The 21,234-nt window shown below is 47.5% G+C and overlaps 1 protein-coding gene across 3 annotated transcripts in view; it reads right to left on the bottom strand.

Moving 5' to 3' along the window:
• Positions 1-21,234, bottom strand: part of ARAP2 (ArfGAP with RhoGAP domain, ankyrin repeat and PH domain 2) — a 441,859-nt gene that overhangs the window by 142,522 nt on the left and 278,103 nt on the right. For all 3 annotated transcript variants that reach the window (XM_077279928.1, XM_077279930.1, XM_077279929.1), the window contains one exon: positions 18,248-18,353. In XM_077279928.1, coding sequence (XP_077136043.1) covers positions 18,248-18,353 — 106 coding nt within the window. The remainder of the gene's footprint in view (positions 1-18,247; positions 18,354-21,234) is intronic.

Here is a 21,234-nt window from a genome sequence, read left to right as displayed (position 1 = left end):
CACACCGTTGAGTCGGGAGCGAAAAATGCGGGAGTACCAAGACACACTGGTGAATTCCATCATCTTCTCCATTCCAAGTGAGAGAAGTGCTGCTAGTACATTCCAAAGCAGCTCAGTGCGTCCAGGCAGTGGTGGAGGCTCTGCACAAAGAGGGAGCAGAAGCAGTGCCTCTGCCCAATGCAAGAGCAGTATGGCCCAACTGTGGCACAGTATTCTGTGCCCGCCACAAAAGTCTACACCATCACAGACGGCTCCAGTCAGCAGGAGGCAACGGTTCCGTCAGATGGTGACAGACTACATGTCTTGCCCTCTTGCTGTACTCCCAGACGGCTCTTCCCCTTTCAAGTTTTGGGTCTCAAAGCTGGATACATGGCCAGAGCTAAGCCAGTATGCATTGGAGGTGCTGTCTTGCCCTGCGGCCAGTGTATTATCGGAACGTGTCTTTAGTACTGCAGGTGGTGTACTAACTGACCGTCGCATGCGACTATCCTCCGATAACGTTGACCGGCTTATTTTCCTGAAAATGAACAAGGCCTGGATCTCGCAGGAATTTGCCACTCCTCTTCCTGATTAAATAATTAGGTGACTGTCTACAGTATCCAGGTCTCCTGTTGTGTTCATCTTTCTACCACCCGAACTTAAATTCCTGGGCTCCAACACCGCCAGTTGAGGCTCAGAAGTGCCGTCTGCACAGTCAAAATATACGACCCAGTGTTATTGGGTTTCAGTAACGTCAGCTGATCCCCAGCTGTGTAGCCGGCAATGTGTCCTGCGACCGCCACGCTGACACAACAACTGAAATGTAAGGGAACCTGTCCCCCCCCCCAAGGCATTTGTTACTGAAAGAGCCACCTTGTGCAGCAGTAATGCTGCACAAGGAAAAGGTAGCTATTTTTGTTTAGCTCCTTGCACACGCAGAACTTAACACTTATAAAATGTGTCCACTGATACCGTAAAACCGTCCCGGAGGTGGGACTTTCCTTCGTAATATGACGCAGCACAGCCGTCATTCCTACCCCCTTGGCACCGTGCCCCGGCTCCTCAGCGTTGTTTGATTCCGTCCCGGAGCCTGCGCTGTTATGTTATCCCTTGGCCAGGCACACTTAGCGCTGCCCGTCTTCTGACATCATTTGGTGTCAGGATGGCTGCGCTTGTGCGGCCGCGCTGGCCGAGAGCCCGCCTCGCAGTGTCTTCTGATTTCATCCCACTGGGGGCCTGAGATCCATGGACATGCGCAGTGCATATCTGAACCTCCACCTCTCACTCATCTCCCTACGGCTTCTTCAGACTGTGCGGTGTCAGCTGGTCCCTAATAGCATGCCACGGCCGTGACACCGCACAGTCTTAAGAAGCCGTAAGGAGGGGAGTGAGAGGCGAGGATATGCACTGAGCATGGCCACGGATCCCAGGCCCGCGGTGGGATTACATTAGACGACACTGCGAGGCGGGCTCTCTGCCAGCGCGGCCGCACAGGCGCAGCCAGCCTGACACCAAATGATGTCAGAAGATGGGCAGCGCTAAGTGTGCCTGGCCAAGGGATAACATAACAGCGCAGGCTCCGGGATGGAATCAAACAACGCTGAGGAGCCGGGGAACGGCGCCAAAGAGGTAGGAATGACGGCTGTGCTGCGTCATATTACGAAGGAAAGTCCCACCTCCGGGACGGTCACACGGTATCAGGGGACACATTTTATAAGTGTTTAGTTCTGTGTTTGCAAGGAGCATCATGAAAAGAGCCACCTTTTCCTTTTGCATCTTTTTTGCTGCACAAGCTGGCTCTTTCAGCTACAAATGCCTTGGGGGGGGTTAAAGGTTCCCTTTCAATTTTCTCCAATCAGGCTTCGGCCTACATTGTGTTCCTCTGCTTCTCCTCCTGTCCCTGGGCTCTAACACCGCTAGTTGTTGCCTGGTAGTGCTGTACGCACAGTCAACAGTCCCTCCTCTGTTATTGGGGTTCAGTAACGTCAGCTGTTCCCCTGCTGTGTGTGTGGCAATCCCTCCTACCTCCTCCTACCTCCTCCACCTCCTCCACCTGTCCCTGGGCTCCAACACCGCTAGTTGTTGCCTGGTAGTGCTGTACGCACAGTCAACAGTCCCTCCTCTGTTATTGGGGTTCAGTAACGTCAGCTGTTCCCCTGCTGTGTGTGTGGCAATCCCTCCTACCTCCTCCTACCTCCTCCACTTCCTCCTCCACCTGTCCCTGGGCTCCAACACCGCTAGTTGCCGTCCAGAAGTGCTGTCCGCACAGTCAACAGTCCCTCCTCTGTTATTGGGGTTCAGTAACGTCAGCTGTTCCCCTGCTGTGTATACGGCAACGTGTACTGCGACCGCCACGCAGGCACAACAAGTTAAATTTAAGGGAACCTGTCCCCCCCCCAGGCGTTTGTTACTGAAGGAGCCACCTTGTGCAGCAGTAATGATGCAAAGGGAAAAAGTGCCTCTTTTCGTGGTGCTCCTTGCACATGCTGAACCTAACACTTATGAAAAGTGTCCTCTCCTACCGTGATACCGTCCGGTAGGTGGAACTTTCCTTTGTGATGTGACGCAGCACAGCCGTCATTCTTACCCCCTTGGCGCCGTGCGCCGCCTCCTCAGCGTTGTTTGAATCAGTCCCGGAGCCTGCGCTGTTAGGTTAGCCCTTGGCCATGCACACATTTTGCGCTGCCCGTCTTCTGACATCATTTGGTGTCAGGCTGGCTGCGCCTGTGCGGCCGCGCTGGCCGAGATCCCGCCTCGTACTGTCTTCTGATTTCATCCCACTGGGGGCCTGAGATCCATGGACATGCGCAGTGCATATCTGAACCTCCACCTCTCACTCATCTCCCTACGGCTTCTTCAAACTGTGCGGTGTCAGCTGGTCCCTAATAGCATGCCACGGCCGTGACACCGCACAGTCTTAAGAAGCCGTAGGGAGGGGAGTGAGAGGCAAGGATATGCACTGCGCATGGCCACGGATCTCAGGCCCCCAGTGGGATTAAATCAGAAGACAGTACGAGGCGGGATCTCGGCCAGCGCGGCCGCACAGGCGCAGCCAGCCTGACACCAAATGATGTCAGAAGACGGGCAGCGCAAAATGTGTGCATGGCCAAGGGCTAACCTAACAGCGCAGGCTCCGGGACTGATTCAAACAACGCTGAGGAGGCGGCGCACGGCGCCAAGGGGGTAAGAATGACGGCTGTGCTGCGTCACATCACAAAGGAAAGTTCCACCTACCGGACGGTATCACGGTAGGAGGGGACACTTTTCATAAGTGTTAGGTTCAGCATGTGCAAGGACCATAATTAAAAGAGCTAAGTTTACCTTTTCCAGCATTAGTGCTGTACACGATGGCTCTTTCAGCTACAAACGCCTGGGGGGGGGTTAAAGTTTCCCTTTCAACTTGCTCCAGTGCAGGCTTCGGCCTACACTCTGCTCCCTCTCCTCCTCCTGCTGACCCTGGGCTCTAACACCGCCAGTTGGGGCCCAGATGTGCTAGCTGCACAGAGAAAAACACCAGCCAATGTGTCAGTGGGGTTCAGCACCGCCAGCTGTTCCCCTGCTGTGCAGCTAGCAACGTGTCTTGCAACAGCCACGCAGACACAAGAACTGGAATTGAAGGAAACCTGTCCCCCCTCCCCCAGGTGTTTCTACGTTTTACAGCCACCTTGTACGACAGTAATGCTGCATGTGTGCAAGGTGGCTCAGAAACTTATTCTCCTTGCCCATGTTGAACTGAACACGTCTAAAATGTGTCCTCTGCGACCATTAAAACGTCCCTCAGGTGTGATTTTCCTTTGTATTGACACGCAACAAGCTCCTTGGTAGCGCTGCCCATCTTCTGGCATCATTGTTTGGCTGCCTGCGCCTCTGCGGCCGCCTTGCCCCACACAACGCCCCTCGGTGTCTTATTTATTTGTACTGCGAGGGTGTGATTGTTGGGCATGAACGGTGCATTTCTTCGCCTGTCCCTCATCTCCTTCCGCCTTCTTCGGACTGTGCGGCTTCATGGCCGTGGCATGCGATAAGGGATCAGCTGACGCCGCACAGTCTGAAGCGGGTGTAAGGACCCGAGTGCGAGAGGCGAACATATGTACTGCGCCAGGCCATGAATCCCAGCCCCGCAGTGTTTTAACAATGTAAAGACACTGCGTGGGTCGGATTCATGGTCATCGCAAACTGCAACAGCCGACATGAAATGATGTCAGAAGATGGGCAGCGCTAACAGCGCAAGGCCAAGGGATAACACGACAGCGCAGACTCCTGTGCAACAAATAACGAAGCTCAGGAGGCCGCGCAAAGCACCAAGGTGGCATTTTTGTCAGCTGTGCTGCGTCTCATTACGAAGGGAACTCACGCCTCCAACATAGTTTGACTGTATAAAGGGCTAAATGTTATACGTGTTTCATTCGGCGTGTGCAAGGAGAAAAATTAAAAGAGCAACCTTTGACTTGTGCGGCACTACTGCTGCATAAGCTGTGGCTCTTCTAGTTTGTAACCCCTGAGGGGGGGTTAAAGGTTACCTTTGAAATCGGTTCAATTAGGCTTCGGCCTACACTCTGCTCCACCGGCAGAGCCCGGGCTCCAACACCGCTAGTTGCTGTCCGGAAGTGCTGGCTGCACAGAGCCAAACACCTCACCAATGTGTCAGTGGGGTTCAGCACCGCCAGCTGTTCCCCTGCTGTGTAGCCGGCAACGTGTCCTGCGACCGCCACGCAGGCACAACAGACCCAAAGCTGCCGCCAGTGCAGGCTTCGGCCTACACTCCCCTCCCCCTGCTCCTCCTCCTGCTCCTCCTCCTGCTGACCCTGGGCTCTAACACCGCCAGTTGGGGCCCGGTACTGCTAGCTGCACAGAGAAAAACACCAGCCAATGTGTCAGTGGGGTCCAGCACCGCCAGCTGTTCCCCTGCTGTGTAGCCGGCAACGTGTCCTGCGACAGCCACGCAGACACAAGAACTGAAATTGAAGGGAACCTGTCCCCCCTCCCCCAGGTGTTTCTATGTTTTACAGCCACCTTGTACAGCAGTAATGCTGCATGTGTGCAAGGTGGCTCGGAAACTTATTCTCCTTGCCCATGGGGAACTGAACACGTCTAAAATGAGTCCTCTGAGACCATTAAAACGTCCCTCAGGTGTGATTTTCCTTTGTATTTACACGCAACAAGCTCCTTGGTAGCGCTGCCCGTCTTCTGGCCTCATTGTTTGTCTGGCTGCGCCTATGCCGCCGCCTTGCCCCACACAACGCCCCTCGGTGTCTTATTTATCTTGACTGCGAGGGTGTGATTGACGGGCATGAACGCTGCATTTCTTCGCCTATCCCTCATCTCCTTCCGCCTTCTTCGGACTGTGCGGCTTCATGGCCGTGGCATGCGATAAGGGATCAGCTGACGCTGCACAGTCTGAAGCGGGTGTAAGGACCCGAGTGCGAGAGGCGAACATATGTACTGCGCCAGGCCATGAATCAAAGCCCCGCAGTGTTTTAACTATGTAAAGACACTGCGTGGGTCGGATTCATGGTCATCGCAAACCGCAACAGCCGACATGAAATGATGTCAGAAGATGGGCAGCGCTAACAGCGCAAGGCCAAGGGATAACACGACAGCGCAGACTCCTGTGCAACAAATAACGAAGCTCAGGAGGCCACGCAAAGCACCAAGGTGGCATTTTTGTCAGCTGTGCTGCGTCTCATTATGAAGGGAACTCACGCCTCCAACACAGTTTGACTGTATAAAGGGCTAAATGTTATACGTGTTTCATTCGGCGTGTGCAAGGAGAAAAATTAAAAGAGCAACCTTTGACTTGTGCGGCACTACTGCTGCATAAGCTGTGGCTCTTCTAGTTTGTAACCCCTGAGGGTGGGTTAAAGGTTACCTTTGAAATCGGTTCAATTAGGCTTTGGCCTACACTCTGCTCCACCGGCAGAGCCCGGGCTCCAACACCGCTAGTTGCTGTCCGGAAGTGCTGGCTGCACAGAGCCAAACACCTCGCCAATGTGTCAGTGGGGTTCAGCACCGCCAGCTGTTCCCCTGCTGTGTAGCCGGCAACGTGTCCTGTGACCGCCACGCAGGCACAACAGACCCAAAGCTGCCGCCAGTGCAGGCTTCGGCCTACACTCCCCTCCCCCTGCTCCTCCTTCTGCTGACCCTGGGCTCTAACACCGCCAGTTGGGGCTCTAGGAAGACAAGCTTGAATAGGTCCCCATCCTGGTTCCAGTACCGTCAGCTGGTTCCGGGCAGAGCCTTTGGCTTAGGTGCCTCCCTCTGGGTATCCGAGTTCCACCAACGTCAGGTGGTCCTTGGTAGTGCTTTCAGGCACGGGTACCTCCTGCTTAGTAACCGGGTTCCAGTAACGTCAGCTGGTCCTCGGTAGTTCCATTGGCTCTTGGACCTTCGGCTACCCATCCGGGTTCCAGTACCGTCAGCTGGTTCTCGGCAGTGTCTTTTGCTCTTGTACCTTCTGCTCCCCATCCTGGTTCCAGTACCGTCAGCTGGTTCCGGGCAGAGCCTTTGGCTTAGGTGCCTCCCTCTGGGTATCCGAGTTCCACCAACGTCAGGTGGTCCTTGGTAGTGCTTTCAGGCACGGGTACCTCCTGCTTAGTAACCGGGTTCCAGTAACGTCAGCTGGTCCTCGGTAGTTCCATTGGCTCTTGGACCTTCGGCTACCCATCCGGGTTCCAGTACCGTCAGCTGGTTCCGGGCAGAGCCTTTGGCTTAGGTGCCTGTCATGAATCCCCAATGGCTAGGGATAGCACAGAACAAGCAAAGTACAAATAAATAACGGACGAGCTCTAGGGTGATGGAACCTGGGCTGACCGCTGCCCTACGCCTGACAAACGCAACTAGAGATAGCCAGGGAGCGTGCCTACGTTGGTTCTAGATGCCACGCACCAGCCTAAGAGCTAACTAGTACTGCAGAGAAAATAAAGACCTCACTTGCCTCCAGAGGAATGAACCCCAAAAGATATAGTTGCCCCCTCACATGTATTGACGGTGAAATGAGAGGAAGGCACACACATAGAGATGATATATATAGATTTAGCAAATTGAGGCCCGCTGTAAACTAGAAAGCAGAACGATACAAAAGGGGACTGAGCGGTCAGCAAAAAACCCTAATCAAAAAACCATCCTGAGATTACAAGAACCCATGTGCCAACTCATGGCACATGGGGAGAACCTCAGTCCACTAGAGCAACCAGCTAGCATAGAGACATAATAAGCAAGCTGGACAAAAAACCAAACAACTGAAAATCAGCACTTAGCTTATCCTGAAAGATCTGGGAGCAGGTAGGCAGGAACCAAACAGAGCACATCTGAATACATTGATAGCCGGCAAGGGAATGACAGAAAGGCCAGGTAAAATAGGAAACACCCAGCCTCTGATGGACAGGTGGAAACCAAAGGCCGCAACCCACCAAAGTCACCCAGTACCAGCAGTAACCACCAGAGGGAGCCCACAAACAGAATCCACAACAGTACCCCCCCTTGAGGAGGGGTCACCGAACCCTCACGAGAACCCCCAGGGCGATCAGGGTGAGCTCTATGGAAGGCGCGGACCAAATCAGTCGCATGAACATCGGAGGCGACCACCCAGGAATTATCCTCCTGACCATAACCCTTCCACTTAACCAAATACTGGAGTTTGCGTCTGGAAACACGAGAATCCAAGATCTTCTCAACAACATACTCCAATTCTCCCTCCACCAGCACCGGAGCAGGAGGCTCAACCGAAGGAACAACGGGCACCTCATACCTCCGCAACAATGACCGATGGAACACATTATGAATAGCAAACGATGCTGGGAGATCCAAACGAAAAGATACAGGGTTAAGAATCTCCGAGATCCTATAAGGACCGATGAACCGAGGCTTGAACTTAGGAGAAGAGACCTTCATAGGGACAAAACGAGAAGACAACCACACCAAATCCCCAACAAGAAGTCGGGGACCCACGCGGCGACGGCGATTAGCAAACTGCTGAGTCTTCTCCTGAGATAACTTCAAATTGTCCACCACCTGATTCCAAATCTGATGTAGCCTGTCCACCACCATGTCCACTCCAGGACAATCCGAAGACTCCACCTGACCAGAGGAAAAACGAGGATGAAACCCCGAATTACAAAAAAAAAGGAGAGACCAACGTGGCAGAACTAGCCCGATTATTAAGAGCAAATTCGGCCAGTGGCAAAAAAGCAACCCAGTCATCTTGGTCAGCAGAAACAAAACACCTCAAATAAGTTTCCAAGGTCTGATTAGTTCGCTCCGTCTGGCCATTCGTCTGAGGATGGAATGCAGACGAGAAAGACAAATCAATGCCCATCTTGGCACAAAACGTCCGCCAAAATCTAGACACAAACTGGGATCCCCTGTCAGAAACGATATTCTCCGGAATCCCATGCAAACGAACCATGTTCTGAAAAAATAAAGGGACCAACTCAGAGGAGGAAGGCAACTTAGGCAAGGGCACCAAATGAACCATCTTAGAAAAGCGGTCACACACAACCCAGATAACAGACATTTTCTGTGAAACCGGGAGGTCAGAAATAAAATCCATGGAAATGTGCATCCAAGGCCTCTTCGGGATGGGCAAGGATAACAACAACCCACTAGCCTGAGAACAGCAAGGCTTAGCTCGAGCACACACTTCACAAGACTGCACAAAGGTACGCACATCCCTAGACAAGGACGGCCACCAAAAAGACCTGGCCACCAAGTCTCTAGTACCAAATATTCCAGGATGACCAGCCAACACAGAAGAATGGACCTCGGAGATGACTCTACTGGTCCAATCATCCGGAACAAACAGTCTTTCTGGTGGACAACGATCCGGTTTATCCACCTGAAACTCCTGCAATGCACGTCGCAAGTCTGGGGATACGGCGGACAATATTACCCCATCCCTCAGGATACCAGTAGGCCCAGAGTCTCCAGGAGAGTCAGGCACAAAACTCCTGGAAAGAGCATCTGCCTTCACATTCTTTGAACCTGGCAGGTATGAAACCACAAAATTGAAACGAGAAAAAAACAACGACCAACGAGCCTGTCTAGGATTCAAACGCCTGGCAGACTCAAGGTAAATGAGATTCTTGTGATCAGTCAAGACCACCACACGATGTTTAGCACCCTCAAGCCAATGACGCCACTCCTCAAATGCCCACTTCATGGCCAAAAGCTCCCGATTACCCACATCATAATTGCGCTCGGCGGGCGAGAATTTTCTAGAGAAGAATGCACATGGCTTCATCACCGAGCCATCAGAACTTCTCTGTGACAAAACCGCCCCCGCTCCAATCTCGGAAGCATCAACCTCAACCTGAAAAGGAAGTGAAACATCTGGTTGACACAACACAGGAGCAGAAGAAAACCGGCGCTTAAGTTCCTGAAAGGCCCCCACAGCCGCAGGAGACCAATTAGCAACATCAGCACCCTTTTTAGTTAAATCAGTCAAAGGTTTAACAATACTGGAAAAATTTGCAATGAACCGACGATAAAAATTAGCAAACCCCAAGAACTTCTGTAGGCTCTTAACAGATGTAGGTTGTGTCCAGTCACAAATTGCCTGAACCTTAACGGGATCCATCTCAATAGTAGAAGGGGAAAAAATGTACCCCAAAAAAGAAATCTTCTGGACTCCGAAGAGACACTTTGAGCCCTTCACAAACAGAGAATTGGCCCGCAGAACCTGAAACACCTTCCTGACCTGTAGAACATGAGACTCCCAGTCATCAGAAAACACCAAAATATCATCCAAATACACAATCATAAACTTATCCAGATATTCACGGAAAATATTGTGCATAAAGGACTGAAAGACTGACGGAGCATTGGAGAGTCCAAAAGGCATTACCAAATACTCAAAATGGCCCTCAGGCGTATTAAATGCGGTTTTCCACTCATCACCTTGTTTTATCCGCACCAGATTATACGCACCGCAAAGATCTATCTTAGTGAACCACCTAGCCCCCTTAATGCGAGCAAACAAGTCAGTCAATAATGGCAATGGATACTGATATTTGACTGTAATCTTATTCAGAAGGCGATAATCTATACAAGGCCTCAGGGAACCATCTTTTTTTGCCACGAAAAAAAAAACCTGCTCCCAGAGGGGACGAAGATGGACGAATATGTCCCTTTTCCAAGGACTCCTTAATATAATTCCGCATAGCAGTATGCTCTGGCAGTGACAGATTAAATAAACGACCCTTAGGGAACTTACTGCCAGGAATCAATTCTATAGCACAGTCACAATCTCTATGAGGAGGGAGCGAATTGAGCTTGGGCTCCTCAAAAACATCCCTATAGTCAGACAAAAACTCAGGGATCTCAGAAGGAGTAGATGAAGCGATAGAAATCGGAGGTGCATCATTATGAACCCCCTGACATCCCCAGCTTAACACAGACATTGTTTTCCAGTCCAGGACAGGATTATGAGTTTGTAACCATGGCAGACCCAGCACTAGTACATCATGTAAATTATACAGTACAAGGAAGCGAATCACCTCCTGATGAACGGGAGTCATGCGCATGGTCACTTGTGTCCAATACTGCGGTTTATTCATAGCCAATGGTGTAGAGTCAATTCCCTTCAGAGGAATAGGGACTTCCAGAGGCTCCAGACTAAAACCGCAGCGTTTAGCAAATGACCAATCCATAAGACTCAGGGCAGCGCCCGAATCCACATAGGCATCAACGGGAATGGAAGACAGTGAAAAAATCAGAGTCACAGACAAAATGAACTTGGGCTGCAGAGTACCAATGGCAAAAGATTTATCAAGCTTTTTTGTGCGTTTAGAGCATGCTGATATAACATGAGCTGAATCACCACAATAAAAACACAATCCATTTTTCCGCCTATAATTTTGCCGTTCACTTCTGGACTGAATTCTATCACATTGCATAGTCTCAGGTGCCTGTTCAGAAGACACCGCCAACTGGTGCACGGGTTTGCGCTCCCGCAAACGCCGATCAATCTGAATGGCCATAGCCATAGACTCATTCAGACCTGTAGGCGTAGGGAACCCCACCATAATATCCTTAATGGCCTCAGAAAGACCATTTCTGAAGTTTGCAGCCAGGGCGCACTCATTCCACTGAGTAAGCACCGACCATTTCCGAAATTTTTGACAATATATTTCCGCTTCATCATGCCCCTGAGAGAGGGCTAATAAAGCCTTTTCAGCCTGAATCTCCAGGTTGGGTTCCTCATAGAGCAATCCCAATGCCAGAAAAAACGCATCCACACTGAGCAATGCAGGATCCCCTGGTGCCAATGCAAATGCCCAATTCTGAGGGTCGCCCCGCAGGAAAGATATTACAATCCTGACCTGTTGAGCAGGGTCTCCAGAGGAGCGAGATTTTAAAGAAAGAAACAATTTACAATTGTTCCTGAAATTCAGGAAGGTAGATCTATCTCCAGAGAAGAACTCTGGAATAGGAATTCTAGGTTCAGACATGGGAGTGTGAACAACAAAATCCTGTATGTTTTGAACTTTTGCCACGAGATTACTCAGGCTGGAAGCCAAACTCTGGACAGCCATGTTAAACAGCTAAGATCAGAGCCATTCAAGGGTTAAGAGGAGGTAAGAAGCAGCTAGACAGCAATTAAGGGCTAGGCAGCAAAACTCTGAAGGGAAAAAAAAAAATAAAAATTTCCCTTAAACACTTCTATTTCTCCTGCTTCAGCCCAAACAATTAACACTTTGCGGGCCGGCTATACTGTCATGAATCCCCAATGGCTAGGGATAGCACAGGACAAGCAAAGTACAAATAAATAACGGACGAGCTCTAGGGTGATGGAACCTGGGCTGACCGCTGCCCTACGCCTGACAAACGCAACTAGAGATAGCCAGGGAGCGTGCCTACGTTGGTTCTAGACGCCACGCACCAGCCTAAGAGCTAACTAGTACTGCAGAGAAAATAAAGACCTCACTTGCCTCCAGAGGAATGAACCCCAAAAGATATAGTTGCCCCCTCACATGTATTGACGGTGAAATGAGAGGAAGGCACACACATAGAGATGATATATATAGATTTAGCAAATTGAGGCCCGCTGTAAACTAGAAAGCAGAACGATACAAAAGGGGACTGAGCGGTCAGCAAAAAACCCTAATCAAAAAACCATCCTGAGATTACAAGAACCCATGTGCCAACTCATGGCACATGGACCTCAGTCCACTAGAGCAACCAGCTAGCATAGAGACATAATAAGCAAGCTGGACAAAAAACCAAACAACTGAAAATCAGCACTTAGCTTATTCTGAAAGATCTGGGAGCAGGTAGGCAGGAACCAAACAGAGCACATCTGAATACATTGATAGCCGGCAAGGGAATGACAGAAAGGCCAGGTAAAATAGGAAACACCCAGCCTCTGATGGACAGGTGGAAACCAAAGGCCGCAACCCACCAAAGTCACCCAGTACCAGCAGTAACCACCAGAGGGAGCCCACAAACAGAATCCACAACAGGTGCCTCCCTCTGGGTATCCGAGTTCCACCAACGTCAGGTGGTCCTTGGTAGTGCTTTCAGGCACGGGTACCTCCTGCTTAGTAACCGGGTTCCAGTAACGTCAGCTGGTCCTCGGTAGTTCCATTGGCTCTTGGACCTTCGGCTACCCATCCGGGTTCCAGTACCATCAGCTGGTTCTCGGCAGTGTCTTTTTCTCTTGTACCTTCTGCTCCCCATCCTGGTTCCAGTACCGTCAGCTGGTTCCGGGCAGAGCCTTTGGCTTAGGTGCCTCCCTCTGGGTATCCGAGTTCCACCAACGTCAGGTGGTCCTTGGTAGTGCTTTCAGGCACGGGTACCTCCTGCTTAGTAACCGGGTTCCAGTAACGTCAGCTGGTCCACGGTAGTTCCATTGGCTCTTGGACCTTCGGGTAGCCATCCGAGTTCCAGTTCCATCAGCTGTTTCTCGGCATTTTCTCAGCCTTCTTGTACCTTCTGCTACATTTCCAAGTTCAAGACCCTAAAGACAATGACCCGGAAGACCACCCCTAAGATGATGACGACACCAGAGACGACAACCACCGAGATGACGACGACCCTGGAGACGATGACCCTGAAGACGACCCCGATGACGACGACCCCGATGACGACGACCCCGGAGACGACGACCCTGGAGACGACGACGACATGGGAGACCGAGAAGCAGAAGAACAAGAGGCTGCAGAACAAAGAGCAGAAGAACATTAAGCATAAGACTAAATATCAGAGCAAAAGATATTATCTAAATTATAAGCAGAAGAAGACTAAGCAGTGTATGGGGGTGAGTCCGTTCCTCCTCGTGGTGCCCCTGGATAAAGCCTGATGCTGCAGGCCAAACTGAACGCGGACAAATGTAACTCTTTTGTGACAGGCAGAACGGAAGGTGTAATCTTCAAACTTTTATAGATAACAACTACGGGAATGCCTGTCACAAATAAGAATATGATAAAGAAGTTGAATATGAAAAAGATAATAGTTAAATAAAAAGAATATGAACAATGTAAAAAAAAAAAATTAGAGGTAGAATAAGATGAATAAGGTGAAGATAGTTGATGTCAAAGAAGCTGATGATGAGGATAATGAAGAAGAAAGTGTGGGAGAAGTAAAAAAGAAGGTGAAGGACGTGGAAGTAGTGAAACATCAATATCTGACAAAATAAAATAAAAAAATAGTCAAAATCTTTCTAACGCCGAACGTCATAAAAAAAAACAAAAAAACCTGCTATTCTATTTGTTTGGGCTAAACCTCTGTGCCTTTAATGTCTCCGCCACCTCCCCCAATACATCCTACATTATTCTTAGTTGTTTTCCTTCATGTAGAATTAACCTACAAGGAAAGAAAGGGTTTATTTTAATTTTGATATTTTCGTCCCATTGACTTGCATTGGGATCGGGTATCGGTATCGGATTAGATCCGATACTTTGACGGTATCGGCCGATACTTTCTGATACCGATACTTTCCGATATCGGAAGGTATCGCTCAACACTAGTCGCCAGGTTTTTGCTACCTCAACTGAAAGCAGCATAATGTAGGAAAAGAGACCCTGATTCCAGTGATGTATCACTTAGTTTACTGGGTGCAGTAGTTGTAGCACAATCAGACTATTTAGACGTAGCATGTAGCAAAGTTCAGAAAGCTACCCCTGCCCTTACCAGGCTCTTTGTGAACATTGTCTATTGATAATGAGCTGCTTTTCAGAGGAGGGAGCGTGATCGGGTGACTTGGCACGAGGCAGCAAGTTTGGGCATCGATAATTTCCTATTGATACAACCTTCAGTGAAAGTAAATGACAGCACACAGCCCAATAAGTGACACATCACTGATTTCGGTGTTTTAACCCCCTACCTCATGCTGTCCTCAGATTACATAGCAAAAAACTGCTGAAGTATTTCCAATAAACTAGGCTGAGGAGCATGACAAAAATTAGATGGAAGAGGGAATCAGATACTGTATTAGATATAAAGAAGGGCATTGTACACATTCTGTTCAAATTGTCATGTAGTGGTGCTCCTAGACTCATAAAGGATATGCACTAAGTGCAAAGCCTGCAAAAATTACAAGCAGGGTCATCCATACACTCTTGAAGGCACCAACTGTAGTGCCTCATTCAAATATTGTGAACAAAGAGTAGTTGTGGTAACCCTACCTCATAAAAGCTCTGCACACAGGGCAAACCCTGCTGAAAATAAGAAGGGTCATCCATAGACCCTTGAAGTGGGGGATGCATACAAATATCTCCTTGTTACCATGGCTATTCTATGTTTTGTGCTTCCCTAAACAGCATATCCTCCTGTCCATCTTAGAACATGCAGGGCGAGAGGCCACAATTAAGAAAATATGATGTAAAGAGCTCCTCGGAGGGTCCTAATATGGGATTCCTGGTCTGCTGAGACTAAACATAGTAGGAGGAAGAAGGATCAGGGTGAAGGTTAATTGATCCAGACTCTTGGCTGGTGAGGTTGGACCATGTGGAAGACTGAGTGGTGCTGGTAAGATGCTGTTAGCATTATATGCTATCCAACAGACCACTTGTTTACACTGATCTGGCTTAAGAAGTTGTGTCCCATGTATCCCTGCAAAGTAGGACAGGAAGCTATGTGTCGTGGATGGGTGTGTTTCTTGTGCTCCAGCATCATGCACAGTCGCAACTGCCCCGCTTTCTCGCATTCTGCATGCATCATTATCAGCAGTTCTACGTTCCCATCCCTTACTGCATGCCTTATTTATTTCCTAATTGTTATGTCTTTGTAAGAAAAAATTTCCTTGATTAATTGAAAATATATATTTTTTATAGAAAAAATAATTGGGTCACCTGCAAAAGGCAAAGCATTTTTTTTTTAAAGTTTAAAACCACTGTAATTTTACACAAAGCAGGAGAAACCATATAAATGACAATACAGTCAATTTTTTAACTAATACAATTTGGTCATCTGCAGCAGGCAAAGTGATTTTTTTAGTGTACTACCTTGGTATATTAACACAAATCAAGTTAAACTGTACAGATGACAATACAGTCGATTTTTCACAAAAAAAATCATCAACTGAAGCACGCAAAGTGATTTTTGTTTTGTTTCAAACTGTTAGGGCTAGCGGAATGCACCAAGTAAATATAAATGTTTTATTGAAATAGATGCGTTCGCAGCCCAGGGTCCACCGTGCAGGAGAACCTGCTGCTAGCAAACGGCAGCACTATATGGCGGTATGAACTAGCTCTGTTAGTTTCACAGAGTAGCCGTGAAAGCAAAGCTCTGTGCCCTGTTAGACTTCACAGAGGCACAGGCTAACTACCCAAATGAGAGCAGTCAGTGGTCATGCACGCATACAAAACTCCTCGCCGGAGGTGCCAGCATTCTAGGGGCTTATTTCAGCCGGGTCCCTGAACACAAACTCACATGACCACACTGGCGCAAAGCACATAACTTAGAAAGATACTAGCGCATGACCGTGCGGCCATGCAAGCCTTAAATAGTTGCAGCACATACAGGACATTCCTAGAAGGACCAATGAGAGGCTGCTACAGAGCCTGCGCACCTACAGGACCTTCCTAGAAGGACCAATAGATTTGACTGCAGTATCTGAACATGTGACCCTCAATCTCCACTGAGAGATCTTACTCTGGGCATGCTCAGAATGAGAAAAGCAGGACTTAGTCCTAGAAGCATCTGCTCGCCGCTGCCCAACACTGGCTTCAAAGGCAGGAGCAGGAAAAGCAGCAGTAACTTTTTGTACAGAGTCAGCCTGAGCGAGACGCTGGGACCAACGTCTCCGCTGAGCAGGCTCCACTGCGGCAGGAGAAGAATGGGAGACCGCAGCGGAGATGGCCCGAGATTCCCACTGTGCAGAGGCGGGAACTCAACCCCTAACAAAAACCACTACAGTTTAACACAAAGCAGTTATACTGAATGGAAGACAATACAGTTAATTTTTTTAACAAAAAATGTTGGTCACCAGTAGCAGCTATATATTTAGAAATAGACTGCAAAGCCCTAAATCCTGCCTAGAGGCTGTATTCTGCCACTCTACCTGCTCCAGCAGGTGTCCCTAGGCTAAATGCAGGATGTATCCCATAGAAACGGCAAAGCACAAAGTTAGCACTTAAAAGGTTTTCTATGGTGGTTCAGCAACGGTATCACTACTAGATGAGTCTGATTCCTGAAACTGTATACACTGTGTTAGCAAGGCTCGTTGTCAAGAATAGAGGGGTGCCCACGCTGTATTTTTGGGTCCCCCCATTTTTGACAACCAGCCTTGCTACAGCAGACAGCTAGGGACTGGTATTGTTAGGCTGGTAAGGGGCCATGGATATTGACCTCCCCAGCCTAAAAATGTCAGTCCACAGCTGCCTAGAAAAGGCACATCTTTTAGATGCACCAATTCTGGTGCTTTGCCCAACTCTTCCTACTTGCCCTGTAGTGATGGCACGTGGGGTTCATGTTTGTGGGGTTGATGTCACCTTTGTATTGTCAGGTGACATCAATCTCATGGCTTAGTAATAGTGAGATGTCTATAAGACACCTATCCATTACTAATCCTATAGTTATTTGGTAAATAATAACACAGCAAGTATAAAGTCTATTATTAGAAATAAAACAAAACACCATTGAATACTCCTATCAGCCACTCCTGCTCTTAATGTTATTAGTGGCAGCAGGTGTCGCCTGAAGGAAGCTGTAGTACCATCAGCTGACACCTGTGAACAAAGGTGAACTTTATACCTCCGATCACAGCTGTGCACTCAAGCTGTCTTTTGGCAGTGTGAGAACCACGGATCTCTGACCAGCGGTGATGATTTCACCACCTATTAGAAGTGTTTGCCGCATTGCAATGCACATGACAGCGTGACAAGCACCTGGTGTTAGGGCAGCCAATCACAGTAATGACATATCAAAGATGGTACTGTGATTGGCAAGAAAGATCAGTATGTTCATTGGCTGCAAATAAAGCACAAAACATGCTGGGTTCACTAGATTGTACAGAGGCAAATAGCAAATTACTCACCGAGTAATGAATAGCCCAAATATAGTACTATTTTTGTGAGTAACGAATAGTGCTGAATGTATTCGCTCATCACTAAAGTCTAAGGGTCTAAGGGGGAAAGGCTTCTCCTTGTGGAGAGTGACATACCAGCTCTGGCTTGTCAATGTAAGGAGGGTTATTCACTGTGCAATGCTCCTCTGGGAAATTTTATATGCAAATTGCCTCTTCGGAGAGAAAGAGGACTTGAACTCTATATACCACCACCTGTTGGAAGTAATTTGCATATAAAATTTCCCAGAGGAGCATTGCACGGCAAATAAGCCTCCTTACTTTGACAAGCCAGAGCTGGTATGTCACTCTCCACAAGGAGAAGCCTTACCCCTTAGACCCCAATCCAGAGCCTCTCACCTAGCTAAATCAGATCTCATACTTTGCACTGACGAGGGCCAATAGCCCAAAACACCGTGTCTGCAAATTGAGATTCTGATTTGGCTCTTATCCTAAGTCATATTGCAAGACTCGTTAAAGGGTTGATTGTAACTTGTAGGTTTGCTACTTCCAACAGGTGGCGCTGTAGAATTCAAGTCCTCTTTCTCTCTGAAGAGGCAATTTGCATACGCTCATCACTAGTAAATATTATTATTATAACAAACATATGTTTAAGTTTTTGAATAAAAAACAAAACATGTTATACTGTGATATTCTTAGAATGAATATTAAAATGATTGTTTTAGCAACAGTAATAGCAAACAAGGAATTATTTTTTTTATTTAGTTTTGTTTCATCTAATCACATTGCATATATGGGCAGACTGACCTGTAAAGGTGCTCAATTACAGCAGCCAGAGTTGTCTTGTTCACTGCTGGAAGTGTATCAATTAAATTTTTGTACTTTATCACCCGCTCCTGATCATCTTGAATATCTGACAGAGAAAAAAAGTAAAGAAAATTGACTGCACGTTTATATTATAGTTCATCATCCTAAGGAGAAAATTATTTATATCTGCATTTTTCAAGAAAAGGGTCGCCTGATGATATAACCTTTTCTAAGCCGATTTATTAATGATGACAAACATTGTCTATATTTTTCTACAAAAATACCGAAACCTAATATAATTAATTTCCACTAGATGGTGGCCCGATTCTAATGCATCGGGTGTTCTAGAATATGCATGTCCACGTAGTATATTGCACAGCCCACGTAGTATATTGCACAGCCCACGTAGTATATTGCCCAGCCACGTAGTATATTGCCCAGTTACGTAGTATATTGCCCAGTGACGTAGTATACTGCCCAGTTACGTAGTATATTGCCCAGTGACGTAGTATACAGCACAGAGCCACGTAGTATATTGCCCAGCCAAATAGTATATTGGCCAGTCACGTAGTATATTGGCCAGCCACGTATGTCACAGGTTAAAAAATAAAAAATAAACATATACTCACCTTCTGAGGACCCCTTGTAGTTCTGTCGCCTGTGTGCGGTGCAGGCGGCAGCTTCCGGTCCCAGGGTGTGATGACGTCGTGGTCACATGACCGTGACGTCATGGCAGGTCCTTGTCGAATACCATCCTTGTCGCATACCGGAACCTGCCGCTTGCATGGAGCGGTCAACGGAGCGTCGTGAGGAGCGGGAAAGGCGGCGGAAGGTGAGTATATAATGATTTTTTATTTTTTAAATTATTTTTAACATTAGATGTTTTTACTATTGACGCTGCATAGGCAGCATCAATAGTAAAAACTTGGTCACACAGGGTTAATAGCGGCGGTAACGGAGTGAGTTACCCGCGGCATAATGCGGTCCGTTACCACTGGCATTAACCCTGTGTGAGCCGTGACTGCGGGGAGCATGGAGCGGGTGCCGGGCACTGACTGCAGGGGAGTAGGGAGGGACTAATCGGACTGTGGCCGTCGCTAATTGGTCGCGGCAGCCATGACAGGCAGCTGGCGAGACCAATCAGCGACTTGGATTCCATGACAGACAGAGGCCGCGACCAATGAATATCCGTGACAGACTGACAGACAGAAGGACAGACGGAAGTGACCCTTAGACAATTATATATATAGACTCTATTCATTCTATGGAAAACTGCATGTAGACCCTGAGGTTCTCATCTGCAGCTCACAGGGAAAGAGAAACCCCAATATGTTTTGGGACTGCAGAGAGCAGGCTAAAGGAGCATATAGTATAGATAAACTGTCTTAGAAATTCTCAACAAATTCTAAAAGGATCGAAAACCTAGTTATAAAAAAAATTGAAGATATATTTTAATTTGATAAAGCTATATCAAAGCGATATAGGACAGAGGTTACACAGCAACCATGACACTTTGGATTATGCCAGCTATTTAGCTATGAGTGCTGCTCATTAATTACACCTAAATAGTATCAATGATATTGTGCATTTTGACACAATTCCTTGTATTTTAGAGTTATATGCAATTATGCTCAAATCTATATGTTGTATTGTAACGTGGCACGGGGTGGTAGCTGTGAGCGAGGTACCTTTACCGATCATTTCCCATTCACCACAGCCCAGCTCAGCACTGCAGACCAGCAAGAGTCATCTACTCAATCAGAGGTTCTGTATCTTCTTTCATCTCTAGGGAACTATATTACCAGTATGGCTGGTACTTATCTTCTCTGTCTCCGACGCTCTGGAACACCCGCCCGGGCACTCTCTTCGTCTTACATACTCTTTCCCATTTATGACCTTTATCACTGTGAGTTATATACTCTGGGCCATAATACTAGACGTCCTGACACAGAACCAGCCTCCGATCAATCACTCTGTTCTTTTGGTCACTTCTCTCTCTTGCTCTCCTCTATTATCTCTCTATCCTCTCTATCTGTCTCCTCTTTTATTAAGCACACCCACATCATGCGGCACTGCTCACATCAGGCCTTAGGTCATTTTTCTATGTACACTGGGCCCTTTCTAACTTCCGGACAGGAAACTACCTCTGTCCCTTCAGCTTTGCCATTCCCACTCTGGGTTAGTCCCAACCATTAACTCTTACTTTCCCTGTCAACTACCAATTTCTGGGCAGAATACAATACCAACAACATAACGCATTTCACAGTTCACATTACACATCAGCAACACATATATTTTTAAAGTGGGAACATGGGCAGGATTTCCATTTTCTTACAGTAGAACTATACTTGAACAGATCTATAATTCATGTATATAGTAACCACCTGTTCAAGTATAATCGGTGCTCATTATAATTACACACAATCACATTTACTAGTTATCTGTTATGATATACTCAGGTCATTGCATCTATACTGGCGCTGATTGCTATATTAAAGCAAGTTAACTTTGATTTAACTGTATTATTTATTGATCATGTTTGATTCATTCGCCTACCATATTCATACATCTGGGTGGTTACTAATGTAGGGTAATTGAATAACTGATGATGTATTACCTTAGGACTACGTTCACATGTTGAGTATTTGGTCAGTATTTTACATCAGTATTTGGAAGCCAAAACCAGGAGTGGAGCAATCAGAGGAAAAGTGTAATAGAAACATATGCACCACTTCTGTATGTTTCACCCACTCCTGGTTTTGGCTTACAAATACTGGAGGATATAAATATGACCAAATACTGAATGTGTAAAAGTGGATTAATATGGTAAATAGTCATTACCATTATAATTAATTGCTACCCTTGTGTTCAGACTGTTTACAAACATTGACGTCATTGGCTAAAATTGAAATTAATTTTCTGCTTACAGTATGTTATCAATGTGAGAGCCGTATCCTTTCACACTTTATATTTCTCTCCTTGCTGAA

The sequence above is a fragment of the Ranitomeya variabilis genome, chromosome 1 (assembly GCF_051348905.1).
Source record: "Ranitomeya variabilis isolate aRanVar5 chromosome 1, aRanVar5.hap1, whole genome shotgun sequence".
Lineage (NCBI taxonomy): Eukaryota > Metazoa > Chordata > Amphibia > Anura > Dendrobatidae > Ranitomeya > Ranitomeya variabilis.
Note: the sequence above shows the minus strand (reverse complement) of the source record. Positions and strands in the feature narration are given on the sequence as shown.